This window comes from Mesoplodon mirus (assembly GCF_964341445.2).
Source record: "Mesoplodon mirus genome assembly, chromosome: 6".
Lineage (NCBI taxonomy): Eukaryota > Metazoa > Chordata > Mammalia > Artiodactyla > Ziphiidae > Mesoplodon > Mesoplodon mirus.
Genome location: NC_138982.1, coordinates 143,522,420 through 143,543,941, shown reverse-complemented (window position 1 = coordinate 143,543,941; position 21,522 = coordinate 143,522,420). Strand labels below are relative to the sequence as shown.

Genomic DNA, 21,522 nt, shown 5'->3' with positions numbered 1-21,522 from the left:
TTGGCTGGAAGCAAGTCACGGGCGCCACCTGCCCTCAAGGCGAGGGGATGATGCAGAACATGACTCTTTGAGGGTCATCTTAGAATTCTGCCCACAGACAGCATTAGCTTCGTTTTGCTTGCTTTGGTACTTTAAATAAAGGAATCGTGCGGTACTATGTATGTGTTTTTCTGTGTTTGGTTTCTTTCACTTAACATTATGTCTGTGAGATTCATCTGTGTCATTGTGGGTGCTCGTGCCTTGTTTGTGCTCATTGCCCTGTGGTAGTCCGTTGTGTGACGGCACCATACCTTGTGTGTCTGTTCAGGTATTGATGGATACTTGGGTAGTTTCCAGTTTGGGGTCATTATGAATAGTGGTGCTGTGAACATTCTAGAACACATGAGTGCGTTTCTGTTGGATGTTAATTATTGTAGCCTTATAGAGGTTGACATCTGGTGATGCAAGTCATCCTGGTGTGTTATTCTTCTACAAGCTTGTCTTCATTTTTATTGAGCCTTTCCATTTACTTGAATACCATTTATTTTTTTTGATGTGGACCATTTTTTAAGTCTTTATTGAATTTGTTACATTATTGCTTTTGGTGGTTTTTTTTTTTTTTTTTTTTTTTGGCTGCAAAGCCTGTGGGATCTTAGCTCCCCAACCAGGGATTGAACCCGCAACCCCTGCATTGGAAGGTGATGTTGTAACCACTGGACCACCAGGGAGGTCCCTTGACTACCTTTTAATTAAAAAAAAAAAATCAAACATCAGGCAAGAAAGAAAAAACATGTGCCTGTATGTTTACAGGAAAGGACTGAAAAGATACACACAGAAATGTTAACACATGTCTATGTTGCACATGTCTTATCCTTAACTTTTAAAAACAAGGAGGATGAATGACTTCTGAGATCGGCAAAGATAAGAGTGAGTGAGCGGCTCACTGTCCTAGTCTGATCTCCTGGAGCCCTGGGGACCCCAAGTCTGTTTTGTCCCAGGGACATCTGGAGAGCCATGCATTTGCTTGCCCACTTGTGCACGTGCCTGGTTACGAGATGGTTTGGTGACTCCCTCCTCTTCCAGCAGGACCAGACGGTTGGGGCGGACACCGTCTCTGAAAGTCTCAAGGATATTTTGAAGCACCTGGTTACCTCTGCCTCCCCATCAGTGGTTCTGAGCACAAAGCCTACGGATGTGAGGGAAGTTCAGGTAAACCAGTTCACCAGGTGTGGGTGCTTCATGACCCCCTGAAGGACCGCGGTCCACCCGCTTGGAGAAGTTGTGTGCATTTCCCATGCTCGCCCCCCACCCCTGCACCTTGCCTCTGCGCCCCCCCCACCCCCACCCCCGTTGGTAGAGCGAGATTGCACAGTCGCTTGCTGGTGGGTGATGACCATGGTCTGGGGCAAAGCTCTGAGTTCAGGGCACAGGGTTCCGAAGCTCCACGGGAGGAAAGGAAGAGGTGTCTGGCCCACTCAGCAGAGTCCAAGCCGAAGTAGCCCAGATCCTCTCCTTTTAGGAGCCAGGACTTGACTTTTCGCCGTGCCCCCAGAGCCTGTTGTCTGGGATCGCACCCTTCCAGAACTGAGGTACCTGGGATCTGTCCCGAGGCAGGCAGAGTGAGCGCACTGGACCCACAGACTTTTAGCCCAGGACGGGGACAGCCTCCGTCCACACTGCCTCTTGGGGGTCTGTCGCCCTCAGGCAGTGCGGACACATGAGGCCATCTCCTCTGTGGGGTCCTTCCCATGCTGACGACCCCCCTCCCCATTCTGGGGCCCTCCCCACTGCCCGATTAGGTGCTAATTCTCTGGCTAAATTCACGTCCAGGCATTTGCCCAGGACAGCCTCCCTGGGCTTGGCCCCGCACATCTCTTTTGGCGACACATCTAAAAACCTTGGCTTGAGGTCAATTAATTCTCCCAATCATGAGCAGATCTTTTCGTGATGACTATGCAAAACATACATTTAAAGTCCCTAAAGTTATTTTTCCTGTGTCTTTCCAGCATTTTTATGTGGCATGGTAGAATATCCACTGTTATTATATAGTGGGTGGTGAAGTCAGTGTGAAAGTATAACTTCTTTTTTTAAGTCTTTATTGAATTTGTTACAATGTAGCTTCTGTTTTTTATGTTTTGGTTTTTTGCCCACGAGCCATGTAGGATCTTAGCTCCCTGACCAGGGATCGAACCCTCACTCTCTGCCTTGGAAAGCGAAGTCTTAACCACTGGACAGCGAGGGAAGTCCCTAAAGTATAACTTTTCATATGATTTTTTGATGCAGGCTCTTGGTCTCTGGTTCCTGTTAGGGCATCACCACTGTGAACGTGTAGAGCCTGGAGACACAATCTCTTTGATTCCCTGCACAGATATCAGGGGATCACGGTGCTCTGTGGTTCGCTCTGGGTGTTGAAGGTTATCAGAACATAAGAAACCTGATGCAGCAGAGCTGAGTAAGCAGACGAGCAGAGGGAGGGGTTTGTGGCCGTGTGCGCAGGGTTCCCAGGGCTGTGCTACCAGGTGGGGCTCGGCCCAGAGACGGGGGGGGTCAGGCCAGGCTTCCCAGAGGTGAGAGCAGAGGCTTGGCTTTCTCTCTCTCAGTAATTCTATCCTGGTGGCTTAGTGCAAATCAGAGCTGCCTGTTTTGAATATGACTATACATTTTTAATGTCAAAATTTGAGAAACTTCACAAAATAGTACTGCATTTTTAGAATACATGGATTCAGAAAATAAAGGGACCAAGACTACCATAAATTCAATAATGCTTTTCAATAAATTTGTAGAGTGTATGTATCAAAATAACATGCATATTATATTAGGGTTCTCTAGAGAAACAGAACCAATGAATGAATGTGTGTGTGTGTGTGTGTGTGTGTGTGTGTGTGTATAAAATAGCCTCCATAACTGCATGAGCCAATTATATATTTATGTATAAAATATATATATTTATATATATAAGGAGACTTATTCTGGGGAGTTGGCTCATGCCAGAGGCTGACAAGCCCCAAGACTTACAGGAGAAACCAGCAGGCTGGGACCCAGGAGAGCTGCTGTTTCCACTCAAGTCCAAAGACAGGGAAAAATGGATATCCCAGCTCTAAGGCAGTCAGGCATGAGGAATTCCCTCTTATTTGAGGGAGAGTCAGCCCTTTGTTCTATTCAGGCCTTCACCTGATTGGACGAGGCCCACCACAGTAGGGAAGGCAATCTGCTTTACACGGTCTGTTGATCTAAATGTAAATCTCAGGCAGCAACCTCCTTGCAGACATACCCAGAATCACATCTGACCACATGCCTGGGCACCCCATGGTCCAGTCAAGTCAACACATAAGATTAGCCATCACGCATACACAATTGAGAAAACAGTGCATCTCCACCCCAGACGTGTGGGCTGCTCTGTCCCCAGTGCTCAGGGACCTGGATCTTGAGGACTTCTGTGATTACTTCTTGGCCTCCCAGCACCTGCAGCTCACAGTGGGCAAGGCCCTGCCCTGGCTCAGAATAATGTTTTCTAGGTGGTGACCTAAAGAACACTACAGTCGCTTGAGATGTTAGTAAGCATCCCCCGCAAAAGCACTCTGAGGTCAAATCAGCTCTTAGCATCCCTCCCTGGAAGGCTCTTGCTGTGCAGAGGCCTGTGATGTCTCTGAGAAGCTTTTCCAGGATTCCCAAATGTTTGTACCTAAGGAGCCCCTTGTAAATAACACTTGTAGCCATGAGTGGGAGGTGGAAGCTAGCTTGAGCAAGGCTGGTCTGAAGATGAGGTCCCACAAGCTTGGGGAGGCTCTCTGTCGGAAACACCTTGATGCCCATTTGAGGATATGGTAATGAAGCAGGCTCAGGGGGTACCTGCCTCTGCTTTGTCCCTAGCGTGATACCTGGATGACACTTAGATCCTCCCCACGTGGATGGCAGGTCTGCCAGGAGGTGGGAAGTAGCCAGTGTCCTGGCTGGTGTCACACTTAGTGCTAATGGGCAGTGGGCCCCTGCATCCCAGGGAGGGCGCCTCACTCTGTCTCAAGCTCCTGCCCTGGGTCCCGCGTGGCCCCATCTCCACCCACAGTGAGATTCAGGGGAGTCCTCTCTGGGTGAATGCTTAACTCCCTCGCTTGCTTTCTGTGGGATGTACAAGGCTCCCAAGGAGGGGAAGCAGCTGTGCGTGACTGGTACCCTCCCTCCCCAGTTGTTACAGAGCAGGCCTGGGGACCAGGCTCCCTCTGAAGGTTTTCTAGAAGATTCCTTCCCTGTAACAGGTGTCCAGCGGCCACTGCCTCTTTCCCACGGCTCACTGTTCTTTGTCTTCCTTTCTGCAGCATCTGCAGCGCACTTCATCTACTCAGGAATCCTGCCCTCCCAAACCTCCAAGGGCTCATGAGCTCAAACTATTGGTGAAGAATATCCGAGCCTCGCTGCTGAGCCATCCTGGTGCTTCAGGTGGGTGATGGCGCGGCGGGGGCACGCAGGGGAGGGCAGGGCACCCGGCTGGCTGTGGATGTGACCGTCTGCAGTGTGAGCAGAGGGGAGGAGGTGCTCGTGGGTTGTACGCGGCCTTTGCTTCCTCCTGTGGAAGGGGGGTGCCACATGGGGGGATTATGGGTGTCCAGAAGGCTTTGGGCCCACCGGGAACCCTGTGTTGCCCAGAGAGGCTGCTATGGAGACAAGACAGAAACATCGCAGAATGGGTGACTCCTTTTCGGTGATTCTGAGTCAGTGCTGAGACCCCGGATGCCGAGTAGCCTGGGACCGGACACATCTTTCCACTGTGGTGTGGTTTTTGCCAAGAGTAGCGATAAGTTCTTTGTATTGTCTGAGAACATCGGGGTTACTTATGTTTATCTGTGGCGAGTTTCCTCCCGTTCCAGAAGTACAGGTAGAACACACTGAACTACCTAGAAACTCTGTGAATGAAGCTGGGTATGGGTGGTGTTTTGGTAACTCACACCTCGCCCCCTGAGGCCACGCCGCTTAGCAGCCGGGAGGGGCTCCTGGGACCCAGTCGGCCAGGGTTGGGTCCCAATTTCTAACTTCTGCCAGCAGGTCCCCATCTGGGTCAGAATCTCTCCTTGAAAGTGACTGTGGTGATTAGTAAGATGTGTGTAGAACACCGAACACCACCTGGTAGACGGTAAAGGGCCAACATATTCCAGTCCTTTACCGTTTATTGTTTTTTTTTGTTTTTTTTTTTTGCGTTACGCAGGCCTCTCACTGTTGTGGCCTCTCCCATTGCGGAGCACAGGCTCCGGACGTGCAGGCTCAGCGGCCATGGCTCATGGGCCCAGCCGCTCCGCGGCATGTGGGATCTTCCCGGACCGGGGCACGAACCCGTGTCCCCTGCATCGGCAGGCAGACTCCCAACCACTGCGCCACCAGGGAAGCCCTACCGTTGATTATTGACACAGTATATTCCCGGCTTTCTGCCATGGGGCAAGCATTGCCTTGAAGCAGACACAGCTGTTCACTAGTGAAATGTCCTGTTATCTGGATCAAATACCTCAAAAAGTTTTGACTGAGCTGAGTTAGGTATAAAAACCTACATCTTTGTAAGAGGGAAATGGGTTCTCTGGGAGGTATCCCCAAATTTAGCAGTTGCCCCAGATGCCCTTCCTTTTCCAAGCTGTTAGTCTTGTCCAAAGTGAGGCCCACATCTCTGCTGGAGTAATGTTGCCCCCAGGGAGGGCCCTCACCAGAGAGCTGTGCCCGCAGTCAGAACCGAGGGGGGAGCAGGGGCGCTTGGGGCAGCCCGGGGCTGTGGACATCCAGTGAGTAACCCCAGATGCGGTGCTCTGAGAGTTTGTAAATGGCAAATGAAAGGAACACTGGACCCTCTGAGCCAAGGGTCCAGTGAGCCAAGACCAGACATTTAATTCAGCCTTTCTTTTATCTGCAAAATGTCTTAATGCAACTAGAAAACAAAAATAAAAGCCAATACGGTGCCCCTCTGTTTGATTACAGGCAACATTAACCCAGTATGTGTAGTTCAGCTGAATGATCCCATCCAGAAGTTCTCCAGCACCCTCTCGAAAAACACTACCACCCTCACTTGGGAAGAAGAATTCACCTTGTGCGTAAGGGGCCCGGGTTTCCATGGCCACACCTACTCAAGACTGCCAAATTCTAAAACCATTCTGCAGCACTGTTCATACAAAAGAAGGGAGGGAGGGAGGGAGGGAGAAAAAAAGAAAATATAAAAAATTAAAAAGAAGTATATTAAGCATCTGAGGAAGCTGTAAGTCAGACATGGATTTCTTTTTGAAGGCAGCTCTTAGTATTGATTCACTCCTCACCTACATACCCACGCCCTGCTGTGACGAGAGATCTGTTGTTGGGCCTTCCACTTGCTTTAGAAACACCCACCATCCAGAGCAGAATGGAAGGAAACTTCTGATTGATACCAAAATCTGACAAAGAGAATGGAAAACAGGAAAATTATAGACCACTTACAAATTGTGATGTAGGAATTCTGACTAGTGTATTGTCAAATAGAATCCAGTAGTACATTAAAAATAATACACCAAGACCAACTGAGTTCATACCAAAAATGCAAGGATGGTTTAATGTGAGGAAATCTATTAATGAAATCCACTGTGTCACTAGATCAAGGGAGAAAACGAACTTATTATTTCTCTATATGCCCAAAAGATATTCAGTGACATTTAATAACCATTTCTAATTTTTAAAACTTAATTAGAACAAGATTTATGGTCACTTTTTTCATAGTATTAAAAAAAATCACTGTAAGTGATAAGTAGTAGGAACAGTCCCACTAAAGTCAAGAGAAGGATACCAAATGTTTTGTTCTAGAAGTACTAGTTAATGCAATTAGATAAGAAAAAGAAATAGTACACAAGTAGGGGAAAGGAAGAGGCAAAACTAATCATTACTTGGAGATAATATTATTGCATATTTAGGCTACTCCAGAAAATCAATTGAAACTGTTAGAAATAATGAATATAGGGTAGAAATAATAATATTATAAAAACTAATATAAATAATATTTCAGTAAAGTAGCTGAGTACAAAAATACAGAAATCAGTCACTTTCTGGTGCGTAAACAATAAATAATTAGAAAAAATAATGGAAGAAGGTGTCCCATGTATAATATAAAGAGCCTTTATAAATTATTAATGAAAATATGAGCACTCTTTTAGAAAACTGGGCAAAATTTCTGTACTAGAAAAGCAAAAGTAAGAGCTGTAGATAGCTAGAAGCATCTGAAAAGATGTTCAATCTCAGTAATAGCTAAAGTAATGCAAACTTAAACAAAAGAGATTGTCTTTTGCCTTATAGGTTGGTAAAAAGTGAGAAAAGCCAGTGGAAATACTGTATATATTAGAATAATCATTCTGGAGGTCATCAATATGTATAAAAAAAGAAACTCTCTTATATGCATGTACCTTTTGATTGGCAATTGCTCTTTTCCTAAGGAAATAATCACACAGTGTGTGCAAAGATATATGTATGAAGATATTTATCTCAGCTTGTTAATAATTACAAAATATTGGAAACAACCCATTATTAAGGGTTGGTTATTAAGGAACTGGCTGAATAAAATCTCTTAAGCCCAGATAGTGGAATACTAGACACCTATTAAAAAAGATGTTCCTCTGTAGTTATTGACATAGAAAGATGTCCATGATACCTTAAGTGAAAAAAATAGGTTACAAAGGAGGAGAGAGGTATGTTATGTTCTATATTTGTTTTCAGACAATTATATGGCTCTATCTTTCAATACAGTACTTACTAGCCACATGTAGCTCTTTAAATTTCAATTAATTAAAAGTAAACAAAATTAAACCCAGTCCCTCAGTTTGCACTGGCCTCATTTCAAGTTCTGAATAGCTGTATGTGGCTAGTGGCCACCGAATTTGATAGCAGCTCTACAGAACATTTCCACCATCATTCAGAAAGTCCCATTGGATTACCCTGGGAGACTAGTCACCAAATATTAACAGTAACTATTTCTGGATGGTGAAGTTGCAGATAATCTTTGTATTTTGGTTATATATCTCTGTAGTTTCTTAAATATTGATGTTGATTTGCATTCCTTTCTATCATCAGGAAAACAATACTATTTCAAGAAAATAGTAAAGCATTTTTAAGGATTCATGGCCCCTCTTCCTTTCCACAGTGAGTTGAATGCCAAGTCGAGGGAGTTGCACCTGCAGATTTCAGAGGATGGGCAATCCTCAGAAGGTGGGTGGTCAGCACGCAGACGGAGACCCTGCTCTCTGGGAGGGTCATCCAGCAGCCCTGACCAGGGCCTTGGGGTGGAGAGGGCGGGAGACCCAGCAGAGCCTCGGCCCCTCCCCCTAAGCCACTCCAGGTCTTCCCAAGGGAATGTTTGGTTGGAAGTCCATTCTGTTATTAGCAAGGCCAAACATTTTGGGAAAGAGGATATTCAACTGGTTCTTTTCTTTTTCTTTTTCTTTTTTTTTTTAAACAAATATCAAACATCTTTTATTCAACAGTTCTTGGCTTAGAGCAGTTCTCAACCCTCTTAGCCTTAATAGACCTTTTACTTTTTTTTTTCTTCAGTTTTTAATTGTGTTGATACATATAACTTAAAAGTTACCATCTTAGCAACTTTTGAGTGTAGAATTCAGTGGTATTAAGTGCATTCACATGGTTGTGCAACCATCACCGCCATGCATCTCCAGAATTCATCTTACAAAACCTAAACTCTGTCCCCATTAGACACTCACTCCCCAGGCCCCTCCCCCAGCCCCTGGCCCCCCACCCTTCTGCTCTCTGTCTCCATGAATTACAGCTGACTTTTCCTTGTAGAATAAGCCGTAGCAGCTTAACTTGGACACATGCTTTAGATACAAGTCAGCGACAAATAGAGGTAAAAATCACTAAAGTGAACATGGACCTGGTGTGTATGTGTGTAAATCAGTAGTTTCAGTATTTATTAGGTTTTTTAAAATCCCTATGAACATACCAAAATTGGGAGAGGTGACCCTTCCCTGGGTTATTCAGCTGTGACACCAAGCCATCTGGTTATCTCCTAAAGTTACAAAGGCATAGGAAAAAACAATTCAAGCTCCTAGGTATTAGCAAGGATTTTTGAGGCAGTTTCCCTGGTTCTGTAGTCTAGAGATAACTCAGATGCTCCTGAGATAAGAACTGACATTCCAAGAGAGGGCGTGTGGTCTGAACACAGGGTGGAACCACTGTTTGCCTAATCCATTCCTGGGGCACCACCCCTGTTGGCTCCATTGGAAATTCATTCCAGGCCAGCCTGATGGGATCTATGAAATTTCAAACTTAAAAAAAAAAAAACAAAAAAACGAGAACAAACAACAACCATATAACCTTTCCTCAGGCTCATATATTTTTAATATTTTGCCCCATTTCCTTTATTATTTGTGCTCACAGTTGCTGGTTGCTCTCACTTTGCTCCCTCTGTCTGTCTACACACACACACACACACACACCCCGAGGGTAAATGTGTGAACTATGTGAGTGTAAATTTCGGGCATCCTGGCCCTTTACCCTAAATTCTTTAGTGCGTATTTCCTAAGAGTGGGGATATTACTTGTCCACAGCACAGTTATCAGCTTCCTGAGTTACGTTGGTCCACCTCTTTACTGCCCAGATTCCAGTTTCCAAGAGCCAAGCCCCTGAGGTCCTTCCTGGCAGTATTTCCCAGTCCTGTGTAGGATCAGATACTACCTCTTGATTGTCACATCTGTAGCCTCCCTTGATCTGGAAGAGTTCCACAGCCTTCCTTTGTCCTTTATGACCTTGACTTTTCTAAAACATTCTGAAACGGGAGCATGTCCCAGTGAGCGGGGCGTGTGTCCAGAGTTGGTTCTGGTTGCAGCCGCTTGCGGGCATCCTGTCCCTGTGGAACCCCATGGAGACACCCCCAATGTTCCCTGTTTGTCCTCTGTCTCTTTAGCTCTGTTGGCGATGACGACTGTCCCCTTGGACTTGTTCAAGAAGCAGCCTTCTGGGCCACAGAGCTTTACGCTGACCAGCGGGTCCTCCTCGGGCAGCTCAGCGTTGGGTTCGGTCACTGCAGAGGTATGACGTCATTCTCTACAATGCCAAGGCCCAGCTCGACCCACTTGAGAAAAGGGACATCTTGATTTATGTCTGTCAGAGTCTTGTTCTCGCTTCAATGTAAAGCAAGAAGCTTGTCCAAGACCTGATGTTTCCTCCCAGGCATTTCTAGACATGAATGGGAGGCTTCCTGCCCCGGGTTGCATTGCATTGTCTACCTCTGACATAACTTTCCGTGATGCCCTTTCACGCAGGCCTAACCCAGAAAGGGCTCTTTTATTTCGTTTGGTTCTCCAGCTTTTGTTCCCATCATTATGTGCCGAGTGGCTGGGTTTGAGCCTGGGTCTCATCATCCTGTGTCAGTTCTGGGGAAATCGGTTAATTGTAAGTTACTTATGATACTAAGCGACAGCTAGAGAAATCAGAGGTTATTGCAAAGGCAGGCAGCGTGCCATGGCGGGGTGTCCGTCTGCGCTGACTACAAAGCATGTAACCAGCCCTCTCTGCAGTTTTCTTACATCGAACCCGGTGAAGCGAGATCCTGGCAAATGCCTCCACCTGTTCCTGCTGCAAAGATAGAAAAAGACCGCACAGTGATGCCGTGCGGGACCGTGGTCACTACTGTCACTGCCGTGAAAACCAAGCCTCGCTTCGATGCAGGGAGGGCGTCCCCGCTGAGCTCCGGTGAGTTTCCTCCCCGCAGAAACTCTGAAGTCACGCCTCCCCTGTAAATGTCTTGCCTCTATAAACTGCAGACCGCTGTAGGCTGTAGGATTATCTGTAAGAAAATGTCCTGTTACGGGAAGAATGGTAATTGGCAAGGCTTCTGCATAGCTTTTTTTTCAGACAATTATCTTTCTATCTTGTCAGACAGACACATGACAAGCCAAAGCAAGGTTCAAACCTGTAGTGAATTCTGAAGCTAAAATCTAGATCCTAGATGAAATATCTCATTACATTAAGTAGTCCATGACGTTTACGTGGGGACAGCACACACTATCTTGAAACCTTAGATGTGAGAGGCCAGCATAGAGTTTCTTATGTTAAAAATCATTCATTCGAAGGCTTGATGTGCATTTTAGATCTAGCCGAATTCTGTACCTGTCCCCATAGCCACCACCCTGGAGACAACTTCTGTATAAGTGTATGATTTATTATTTTTTAAAAATTTATAATGTGTTCCTGCCTGTACAAAAGTATTATCACCCCAGAATAAATCACTTGGCACTGTTCTTGAATGCAAAACAGAAAGTGAAATTCCGGCTTAATTAAAAGGTCTCTGAAATTTTATTTAAACCTGGGCTTCCAATGCCCCTTTTGGGCATTCCTCCCCTCCCCCAAAAAAGAATCAGAGAGGTTGTTAAAAATATCTTAAGGTTTGCCTCTTACCTTTTCCAACTGCATGAAGTAGAGTTGAAGTGAGGTGTGATTTCACTTTCCGGTAACTGTAAGAGTCAGACAGCTTTCGGAGGGCTGTTGTAATCAGGATTTCTCTTGGGCAGAATCTCCCCTGAGAACACCTGTCAGGGTGAAGGTCATCGAGAAGGACATCTCCATCCAGGCCATCTCCTGCCACGGCGCCCCCGTCAGCAAGATGTTCTCTTCCTCGGATACAGGTAACGCAAGGCCACTCCAGATGGTCCCCGCTCAGCTCCTTCAGGCTCTGCCCTCGAGCCCCGCATCTGGTGAGAAGGATGCTTTTCCTTTTTAGAGTTTGGGGAGAGGTGTTTTAATATAGTAAGTGAGGAACTAACTAGAAAGAGAGAAGGGAAATGGAAGTCGACGGAAGACCAGGTGTGGCGTTGGCATCCCTGCCTTAAGTTTCAGGGAACACTTGAACAAAATAAGCACAAAAAGCCAGCTTATGCCTCACTGTGTAAAATTTCTGAATGTTATTTTTTCTCTTGTTCAACGCACTAGTTCCACAGATGTCATAAAATAAGCAGGACTCGGGGGACATAATCATAAAGGCAACTTTATTTTGTCCCCCACTGTCCCCTGAAACCTGTTTAATAGGATTAGTTTTCCCTGGAACTCTGGATGCAGATTTCCAAGTTTTATGGTCGCTTGTGTCACTGTCTCTTGGAATCAGAGCATCATCTAAATTTGGGGGTTAAATTTTCTCTCTTCGCTCACATGTGACCTGCAGTCTAAGAAGGGCTAGGTGGGCAGCTTCTCCCCACCGCAGTCCACTGAGTCCTATTTCTGACCCTGCCAATGTCAAGGACAGGACAGGGAGGGATAGGCAGTGGGCAGGCAGCTCTCATGTGATGGCCACTGTCTTGGGATGGCCGTGTGTTCTCTGAACCTGGCGGAAGTGGAAAACTGCCTCTTTCCCTGTGGGGGCTTCCCTGGTTGTTTGGAAGCTGCAGGGTCCCCCCAGCTGCAAAATCCTAGACAGAAGCAATGCCCCTCATTGGCCACTCCTGGGGGCCCTGTCTCAGCTCTGCTTTGTACCATGGGGGCACCTTCACCCCGGGCTGACATCCCTGCTGTGGTTCCCTCTTTTGTCTGTGGGTGCTGGCACCAGCCCGCACCATGCAGCCAGGAGCCCTGCAAGTTTCCTCAGGCACAGCTGGCACCTGGACGGGCTCGCTGAGGATGGACAGAAGCTCTGGGCTCAGCACCCCCCCGACTGGTGTCCCAAGGCCGGGGACTCACAGCGCAGCCCTCTCCCCAGGTGTCCTCACCACGTCCTGCTCTTCCCCGCCGGGTCGGCAGCCACAGAGTTCTCAGCCACTTGGTCCCTCACCGCTGCCTTGGGAAATGTAGCATCTGTGTTTTTAGAGAGATTTTAATAGTATCTTACATCCAGTGATTCCTAAAGGATTTCTTCCGTTTTATCACTTCCAACAGGCCTGGTTTCTTGAAACCAAATCCACCTCTACTTCCGAGAAAGATGCTGGGCTGGCCTTCTCTTAAAGGTCTTTCCAAACCCTCCTGGCATTGACCTAGACGTTTTCTAGGAAGTTTTCAGATGAGAAAATTTTTTCTATAAAAGAATTCTCAGGAAGTAAAATTCCTTTACTACTTTGAGTTGATATCATAAATTTTTTTGTTGTTTAACTGAAAGTTATCATAAAGTTTTATGTGTGTATGTTTACCAAAAAAAGTTGATCTTCCTTTTGTGGGATATCAATGTACGTTTTAAGTCGTTAAAATATATATACACACAGACACACACACAGATGTAGCATCTGTTGTCAGTGGGTCGAGGCCAAACTGAGAAAAAGTTCCTGATAACATCCTGACCCTTCATCCCATTGTCCTTTTCATCTTCCTGCAGCAGCAGACACCTTAGTGTGAGTTCCAGCATCAGCTCTGAGTGGGAGAGACCTGGCTGGGCATCTCAGCTCCGCCGCCCACCTGGCTGTCTCCTACCTGCCCCATTTCTCAAATGGAAACTGAAAGGCACCTCCCTCAGAGGGCTTGGGGTTAATTACCTGAAATAATGTGCACGGAGCTCTTTGCAGGGCACAGGTCCGTGTTAAGCCCTCCCTGGATGTTGGCCCGGGTGTGGAATTAACCCTGGGAAGAAGCAGCTTCTGTGCACCAGCCCTCGGTCACCCTGAACGCTAGTTTTTGTGTTCCACCGCTCCTGGGAGGGCCAGGGAGTAGCTGCGTTGCCTTTCGAAGTCTCCCCAAAGCTCAGAGGTTTCCGTTTTTCACCTCGATCGAGGCATATTTACATTCATTAAAGTGCATGATTTGAAGCGTACACCTCAGTGAGTGTGTGTAACCACAGAGCATCAGCTCCAGACCCAGGGGCGTCACCTGTCCTGCTCATAAAGTTTCCCCAGAACCCAGCCGTGGACACTTTTACATCCGGTCTCTAGCTTCCAAGTCAGCGTGGAATACTTGCGACAGGCCGGCTGCCCACGAAGTCACTGTCTGGCCCTTTACAGAAAATATTTGCCACCCCTGCTAAAAGACCAAATCTGTCACGCCAGGAGTTCCCGTCAAAGCTTCAGATTTTGTTAACGTGCTTCACGCCCGCTTTTCCTCCGGCAGAGCTACTGGTGCTGAGCGGTGCCGACCCGGTGGCCGAAGTCGCCATCCGACAGCTCAGCGAGTCCTCGAAGCTGAAGCTCAAATCCCCGCGGAAGAAGAGCACGATCATCATATCTGGGGTCTCCAAGGTGAGCCTGCAGCTCATCCTGCGTCAGCCCGGCCCCAGCCCTTGATCAGCTCCAGCGAGTTCCCCCCCAGATGTCCGCTTACATTCCCTCACCAACGAGGGGCTATTCGTGATGCAGCTTATCCTGCTGAGGAAGGAAACTTGAAGGTTTCTGACCGGCGATGCTTTGGTTGTTGAGAGGTTGGTGGATCATGTGAAGAAAAATTATTGAAAGAGAAAGACCAGCGTGATGTCAACTCCCCTTTGGGACAGAACCTCCACCCTCATGGCCGCCCCATCTCGGGGAGCTTTCACTTCACACATTACACATTTCCAAACCGTTTCCATTTTGCAGTGAATGTTTATGCCTTTCGCGATCAGAGAAACGAAGCGTGTTTTAAAACTTATCCTGACCCCCGTTCCTTCCTTCTCCTGCTCTGTGACCTTTGTCCAGAGCAGCTGGCGGGTGCGAGGCGTCCCTGGCGGACGCCGGGCAGGCAAGGGCCCACATTACAGTCCCTTACTCTTTTTAACATTTCAGAACAAGCAAGGAGAATGTGAGCAGTGGAGGGGCGGGTGGGACATTGGGTAGCTGGGAGGGGATGAGGAAGATGAATTTTTGGACACGGAGGGTGGGTTGATACTTTGAGGGCATGAGAGGGTGGGGCGGGAGGGCATGATGACAGTTGACCCCTTGGCTACTGGGAGAGGGGCCGGAACAGGTCCTGGGAGGTGCCAGAGGTGAGTCACCAATGTGGCCTTAGTGTCCAGGGGCCGGGTGAGTCTCTGGGCTTACCTGGGTGTGCTTCCAGAGGCAGCCAGCAGGGGGCGATGGCGTCTCTGGAAGCGCCTGGCCCACTGTCTGATTTTTCTTTAGGATGAATAAATAAATGAGTGAAATAAGGCCAAGACTTGTGACCGTCTCCTCCTCTGTGCCTTCTCTAAGATTTTATTCTAGATCATTTAGTCCATCCAACTGACTGCAGTTAATATCTTTGCTGCTGATAAAATTGTCCCAAACTGAGTCAGTGGGCGTTTCTGACTTGGCTCAGAAAAGGGCACTTGTCACCTGTCACTTAGCAGACTCTCCTGTACAACTGCCACGCAGATCAGGAACAGCAGACTGGCCCCCAGGTACCCCCCCCACCATGTCCCTGCAGTCACTTTCCTGCCCTCCAGCGAACCACTTTCCCACCCCCAAGCACCTACATCTCTTTTACATATAAATATAACCCTTAGGATACAAAGTGCATAGCGGTCAGTTCCTCCTTGCAGGAAACACAAAAATGCTGTAGGAACAAAGGTTAAAGATAATCGCATCTGGCACTCCAGAGCTCACATCCTCTGTCACCCTGTCTGCCGTCCCGTGCGTAGGAAGGATGCTCTTCCCCCAGACCCCTCCAGCCTGAGACCTCGGGCCGACCCTCTGCCACAGGAGACCTTTGTCCACTGCGTTTCAGCCCTTGCTTCCTTTAGCTGCCTCCTTGGAGGGCCGGGGCGCCTTCTGATGCTGGAACCGCCAGCCAGGGTGTTTGGACAGGGCTGCTGAGGCTTTTCCTCGCCCGCTGCTTCTTCCAAGTATCCTCGGCATCTTCCTTACCCTGACTTTGTCTCTCGCCCCCCCGTGTAGACCTCGCTATCTCAGGACAACGACGCCTCCCTGATGCTGGACTACGCAGCCTCCATGGACAGCACCTGCCAGAAGAAGGATGCCCCGGGCCAGCCAGGGGCGGCCGTGGCCTCTGCCCCACCCGAACAGGAGGAGAAGGAGACCCCAGCAGGGGCCCGGCTGGCCCTGGAGCCCCAGGAGACTGAGCTGGATTCCTGGGACTTGGAGGAGGAGCCACCGGCTGGGGCGTGGGGTGGCCAGGCCCCGCGGGACCCCACTGGGGATGAGCTGTCGGAGCGCTCCCTGAATGTGTCTGAGCTGGAGCCGGGCACTTCCCAGAAGCGTAAAGGTACCAGCCCCTCCTGTCCCCGCCCTGCCCACCCCCCCTCACTCCCCACCACTCCCCCCCGCCCCACGGCTTTGCTCCTACTAGTTCCAAGCTAAGCAAGTTCTCACCCTCTGCTTTCCTTGCCTTCTCCTCTACAAGGGCACCCCACCCTCAGCGCCCCTACACCTGCAGAAACACCTGCGCTGAATACCCGAGCCCATTTAGAGCCCATGGGCAGGGGTAGGGGGTGCGGGCTGTATTCACAGTCCTTCCCAGTGTGAGCGGCTGGGTCAGCTCTCTTCATCTGTGGAGGCAATTCGTGTTCATGGCTAAAAGCGCCCCTTCCTCTGTCTGGGCACTGCTCCCCGCAGGAGTAGAAGTATCCAGAGCATTGCGAGGGGTCACCAAGAGCCATGTACCACGATGGAGCCAAAGAGACCAGCCGGGTAGAGACTGGGGTTCCCTCAGCTGCGGAGATGGGCACCCCTCCCCTTGTGTGCCTCTCAGACTCCCCCCTCCAACGGAAAGCAAACCAGACTTCCCCACTCGACCCTAACAGGGTCCACGGGGAGACGTGCTCCCTAGAAAATTAGCCCATTAACTTAATATGTGTGCAGTGGTGAGGGAATCACTGCATTGGAATAAGCGACTATTTCCCATTAGCGCTAAATCAGTGCTCTAAATCTGTAAATGTCTTCAACGCATGCAGTTTTTCCCAGACGGTGCTTTGGCACGATGGTGACCTGAAGATACTTGTCGAGGGAATATAGTCCAGAGGCTCGGGCCAGTTCTAGATGTGACGCTTCAAGACTCACTGAGTCTCAGCTCCCTCCTCTGTAAACGGGGATGTGCCCACCACGTGCGCCCACCTCCCCGAGAACCCCACCGGCCAGGCGGTGATAGGAGAGCCCAGTGCAGAGGACAGGCTGGGAGAGCCCAGGCAGGGGCCGGAGCCAAACCAGCAGTCCTGGGTGCAACTCTGCACCAAGTCCCGGCTCCCCCGCGAGTGTAGACATAGGAGTCTCAGCCACTCGGGTCGGGAACCTTGGGGAGCTGCTCTGTTCTTGGAGCCACGGACCAGTGGTTCCTAGGTGGGGCGATCGTGCCCGCTCCCCGGGGGACACCGGCCATGGCTGGAGACCGTTTCAGTTGGCACAGCTGGGGGCAGAGGGCGCTGGGGGCTTCATGTGGGTGGAGGCCAGGGGTGGCGCTCAACACCCCACTGCAGCATCCCGTGGCCCCAGCGTCCACGGGGCCGAGCCGAGAGCCCCGCCAGGGGAGGTCGGCATCCTGCCTTGCCCTCCTCTTTCCCATTCGCTTCCTGGGCTTCCCCATGACCCACCCCCTCGTGGGGGTGGAGGCAAAAGAAGAGGAGGAGAGAGAGGAAGGAGCAGTGTTCCTGGCTGTGATTTTCAGACCCTGCGATGGAGATTGGGCTCCGTCTGCCCGCTGCCCGGGCTTGGCGCCTTATCCCGAGGACCCCGTCGGGGGGCCGGGAGCAGCGTGGGAATGCGCACCGCCCTCTGTGGTGGCTCCCTGGCTTCTGTTATGGAAAAGGTGGCCCAGTTGCTGGTCCACAGCCCGGCAGGCGCCCCCAGCCTGGGCTTTGTCTTGGGGCCAGAGCAGCCCAAGGGGGCTCACCTGGACCTGAGGAAGGCAGGTGGGCGCTGGGCAGGGTGGGGTGCAGGTGGGGTGCCGCGTCCGTGACCTGATGGGCCAGCAGCCCACCTCCTCTTCTCACAGCGCCCGCCCCTCCCTCCCGCCGTCCGTTCATTGTGGACGGCCGAGCCTCCCCACCCCAGGTCTGTTCCGAGCCCGCTGTTCCTTCCTCCCGTCCCTCCTGCCTCCCTCCCGCCCTCTGCTGTCCCTTCCGGGGAGCTCTTTCCCTTGGGTTTCCGTCCTTGCTGCGTCCTGGCCACCCCGCTCCTGTCCCGTCACTGGCCAGGTGGATGACACCCTCGCTCTTGGGGACCTGGTGCCGGCAGGTGTGCCTGGTGCTCCACCCTGAGGCCTGGCAGCTGGGGCCGGGCATGGACGCTAAACCAGCAGTCATGCACCTCACTCTTAGCCCTGCACAGACCCGGGAGTTTGTTTTTGTTTTTTTTTTTTTTTTTTAATAATATCAGCTGTTATTCTTTTTTTTTTTTTTTTTTTAAGATGTTGGGAGTAGGGGGTTTGTTTGTTTGTTTATTTATTTATTTATTTATTTATTTGCTCTGTTAGGTCTTCGTTTCTGTGTGAGGGCTTTCTCTAGTTGTGGCAAGCGGGGACCACTCTTCATCGCGGTGCGTGGGCTTCTCACTATCGCGGCCTCTCTTGTTGCGGAGCACAGGCTCCAGACACGCAGACTCAGTAGTTATGGTTCACGGGCCTAGTTGCTCTGCGGCATGTGGGATCTTCCCAGACCAGGGCTCGAACCCGTGTCCCCTGCATTGGCAGGCAGATTCTCAACCACTGCGCTACCAGGGAAGCCCCGACCCAGGAGTTTTTAAAGGGACACATTGGGCAGCGTTTTAAAAATTGCTTTTCATTCCATTGTTTCCTGAGAGATTTGCACTCGGCATCTCTATGAGATACTGTCAGAACCTTAGATGATTCCGCTTTATGGGTACCAAATAGTTTTTCTTTTCCACCAGAATTTTTTCCAAACTGGTGATCTAGGGGGCAGCTCTGTGGAGTTTTCTCTCCTTTGTAAACTGAAGCCTATTTTTCAGTTCAAGGACCACCTGCATCCCCTGTCACAGGAAGGAGTTGGCTCAAGCTTTCCAAGACTGCCTATTTAGAATTCCCCTGGAACCCTGCCGATTGGAAATGTACATATGGTTATGATGCAGCCAAGACAGGAAATGCACTCCTCAAATTTGGTTTCATTTTTAGCTTAACAAAGCTAGTACAAATATGTGAATGTACTTAATACAACCGAACTCTATACTTAGAACTGGCTACGATGGTGCATTTTATGTTATGTGTATTTTACCACAAGTAAGAACAAAAGCATTGGTGGAGACTCTGAAAAATATTAAAAAGGAAAACAAAGCACCCTGCACAGTAACGTCCCATGTTGTATATAACGCAAATGCTTCAGACTCTTAGCGTCTCTCGTTCTAATTTTGCTGTTGCAAACTTTTCTTTTCACCTCTTCCTTCTCTCCATCTCCTGCTCACCCCTTTAACTTAAGAGGATCGCTATGCCAACCAGAATTAATTGCCTACACAGTAAGTTATTTTTGTTTTATATATATATATTTTTAAATTAAGTATAGCCTTGCTATGAGAAAAGCACCTATCATAACTGAGCCGGAAGTTAGCCCCTCCCCCCTTCCTTTTCCCTCCCATCGCTTTCCACTTTGACCGTCCCCGGATGCCAGTTTTCCCATCTTCCTCCTTCAAAGTGCCCTGGTCTGGTAGTAGAGGACCATCATCTCAGGAGAAGGCATCCCTGTGTTAGCTGACGTGACAATACAACCTCGCCCAGAAATTCAGACAGACCGACTCCCTTAATTGTCCTTGGTTCTAAAAAGTCATCACTTCTGTAATTGGACCTTCCGTGGTTCCCCTTGTAAACTAAAGCTGTTCTTTGGGTGGCAAACTATAATTTATAAGGTTGCTTTTGGTCACTTTTCCTACCTATAAGATGTTAAGATGCATTCTTCAATGAGCAATTTACGTCTGTTAAACTGAGACGAGTGGGAATAAATTTGGGAATATTTGCAACATTAAAGCTCTAATTTAGAATAATTATTTTTAATTCCTTCCTATATTTGTTTATACCTTAGCCTTATGATTGTTTTTTTATTAACCTTTAGTCTTATGATTGTTTTTAGAACCCATCTAAGATTTTGGTTATTTGCCTTAAATTTCACATAACCTGTTTCCAAATCTTACCTTCACGCACCTTTAAGATTGGGACCGAGGTCTGAGTCTTGCTTCTTGCCTGTTGGGTGGTTGAGGTAGCCCAGAGTGAGGGAGGTGGGCTTATTAAATCCAAACGGCCCCAGCTGCCTTGCCCCATTGATGTGAATTTCCCTATCAGCAAAGGGTGACATTCTGTGGGCCCAGCATCAACGGTGACATACCAAACTAGCGTTCTTCTCTCGGCCAGGGTTCTCCAGGGAAGCAGAACCAATAGGTTCTATATTTCAAGGAACCGGTTCGTGTTGATGAGTCTGAAATCTGCAGGGCAGGCAGGAGTTGGCACCGCAGTCTTGGGGCAGAATCTCCGCCCTGGGAACCTTCCTTTTTGTTCTCAGGCATTCAGCGATTGGATGAAGCCCACCCACCTCACTCCGGGTTATCTCCTAGAGCTCAGGCACTGAGGGAGATCTGGACCACGTCGACCAGGAGCCTTCCCCGCAGCGCTCAGCTCAGTACTGAGATGGAGTCACTGGGCGTTCTGGGACAAACTGGCACAGAAAACCGAGCTCCGATGTCCATTAGTCACGGCGGCCCCTTACGGCGCCGCCTGCCAGCAGCCGAGGGGGCCCTCGCCCGTCCGAGCTACAACTTCACGCCCACCTGTGGTGCAGCCCCATCAGCGTCCACTGAGCCCCCCTGTGGCCACGTCCTTCCGGCGTTACTTACCCCAAAGGTCGTTGTGTTTTATTGGCCAAGTTTAAACGGACGATAACGTTTTTATTGAGTCATGAAAATGGAATAACCTCTGTTTGTGCTGGTTATTCTTTTTTTTTTTTTTTTTTTTTCTTTGCGGTATGCGGGCCTCTCACTGCTGTGGCCGCTCCCGTTGCAGAGCACAGGCTCCAGACACACAGGCTCAGCGGCCATGGCTCACGGGCCCAGCCGCTCCGCGGCATGTGGGATCTTCCCAGACCGGGGCACGAACCCGTGTCCCCCGCATCGGCAGGCGGACTCTCAACCACTGCGCCACCAGGGAAGCCCCTGTGCGGGTTATTCTTCATGTTTGGTGAGTTAGTCTGTGGACCCTGGAGATGGGCTCACATTGCTAGAATGTTCTGTCCTACCCAGGCCGCCAGCATGCCTCTCGGGAGACTTGCATCATTCTGGAAAGCCTGTCAGAGAGCAGGGCTCCGCTCTGCGATCCCTCTGAGAGCCGCATCCATCTTGCCCTCCAGAGGCTTCGCCAGCGGCCACCCGCAGACCGGCGCCCCAGACGCCTACTGGCCACTTCCAGCTCAGATGCCATCCTTAGCAGCACAGAAGAGCCAGGCTCGAGAGCACGGCTTTGTAGGGCAGAGCACGTCACCCCTCCGAGTCTCTGCTTCCCAATTTGTAGGCAAGAGATAAGAGCACCCTCAGAGGTGGCTGGGAGACATAACCGGGGCCCCAGCCTGTAGATTTGCAAACCTCTGTGTCTCCCCTCACATGACTGTGCTCTGTCCAAGAAGCCGACGTCCCCACAGAAGCCATGACAAGTGGTGTCAAGTTAGGGGAAACGCAGACCTGGTGAGCCGTGCACGTGACCTCAGGACCATGCACACCAGGGTACACATGACAGCATCCGGTT

At 49.5% G+C, this 21,522-nt stretch overlaps 1 protein-coding gene across 7 annotated transcripts in view; it reads left to right on the top strand.

Annotated features, from left to right (window-relative positions):
* C2CD2 (C2 calcium dependent domain containing 2) overlaps positions 1 to 21,522 on the top strand; it is a 63,033-nt gene that overhangs the window by 34,037 nt on the left and 7,474 nt on the right. Inside the window, exons 5-14 of one of the 7 annotated variants that reach the window (XM_082624819.1) lie at positions 1,066 to 1,188; positions 4,293 to 4,413; positions 5,932 to 6,040; positions 8,108 to 8,172; positions 9,884 to 10,008; positions 10,497 to 10,671; positions 11,490 to 11,603; positions 13,999 to 14,126; positions 15,735 to 16,062; positions 20,291 to 20,742. In XM_082624819.1, the coding sequence (XP_082480945.1) occupies positions 1,066 to 1,188; positions 4,293 to 4,413; positions 5,932 to 6,040; positions 8,108 to 8,172; positions 9,884 to 10,008; positions 10,497 to 10,671; positions 11,490 to 11,603; positions 13,999 to 14,126; positions 15,735 to 16,062; positions 20,291 to 20,667 (1,665 nt within the window). In that variant the 3' untranslated portion in view covers positions 20,668 to 20,742. The other 6 variants (XM_082624818.1, XM_082624824.1, XM_082624822.1 and 3 more) reach the window with 6 other exon arrangements.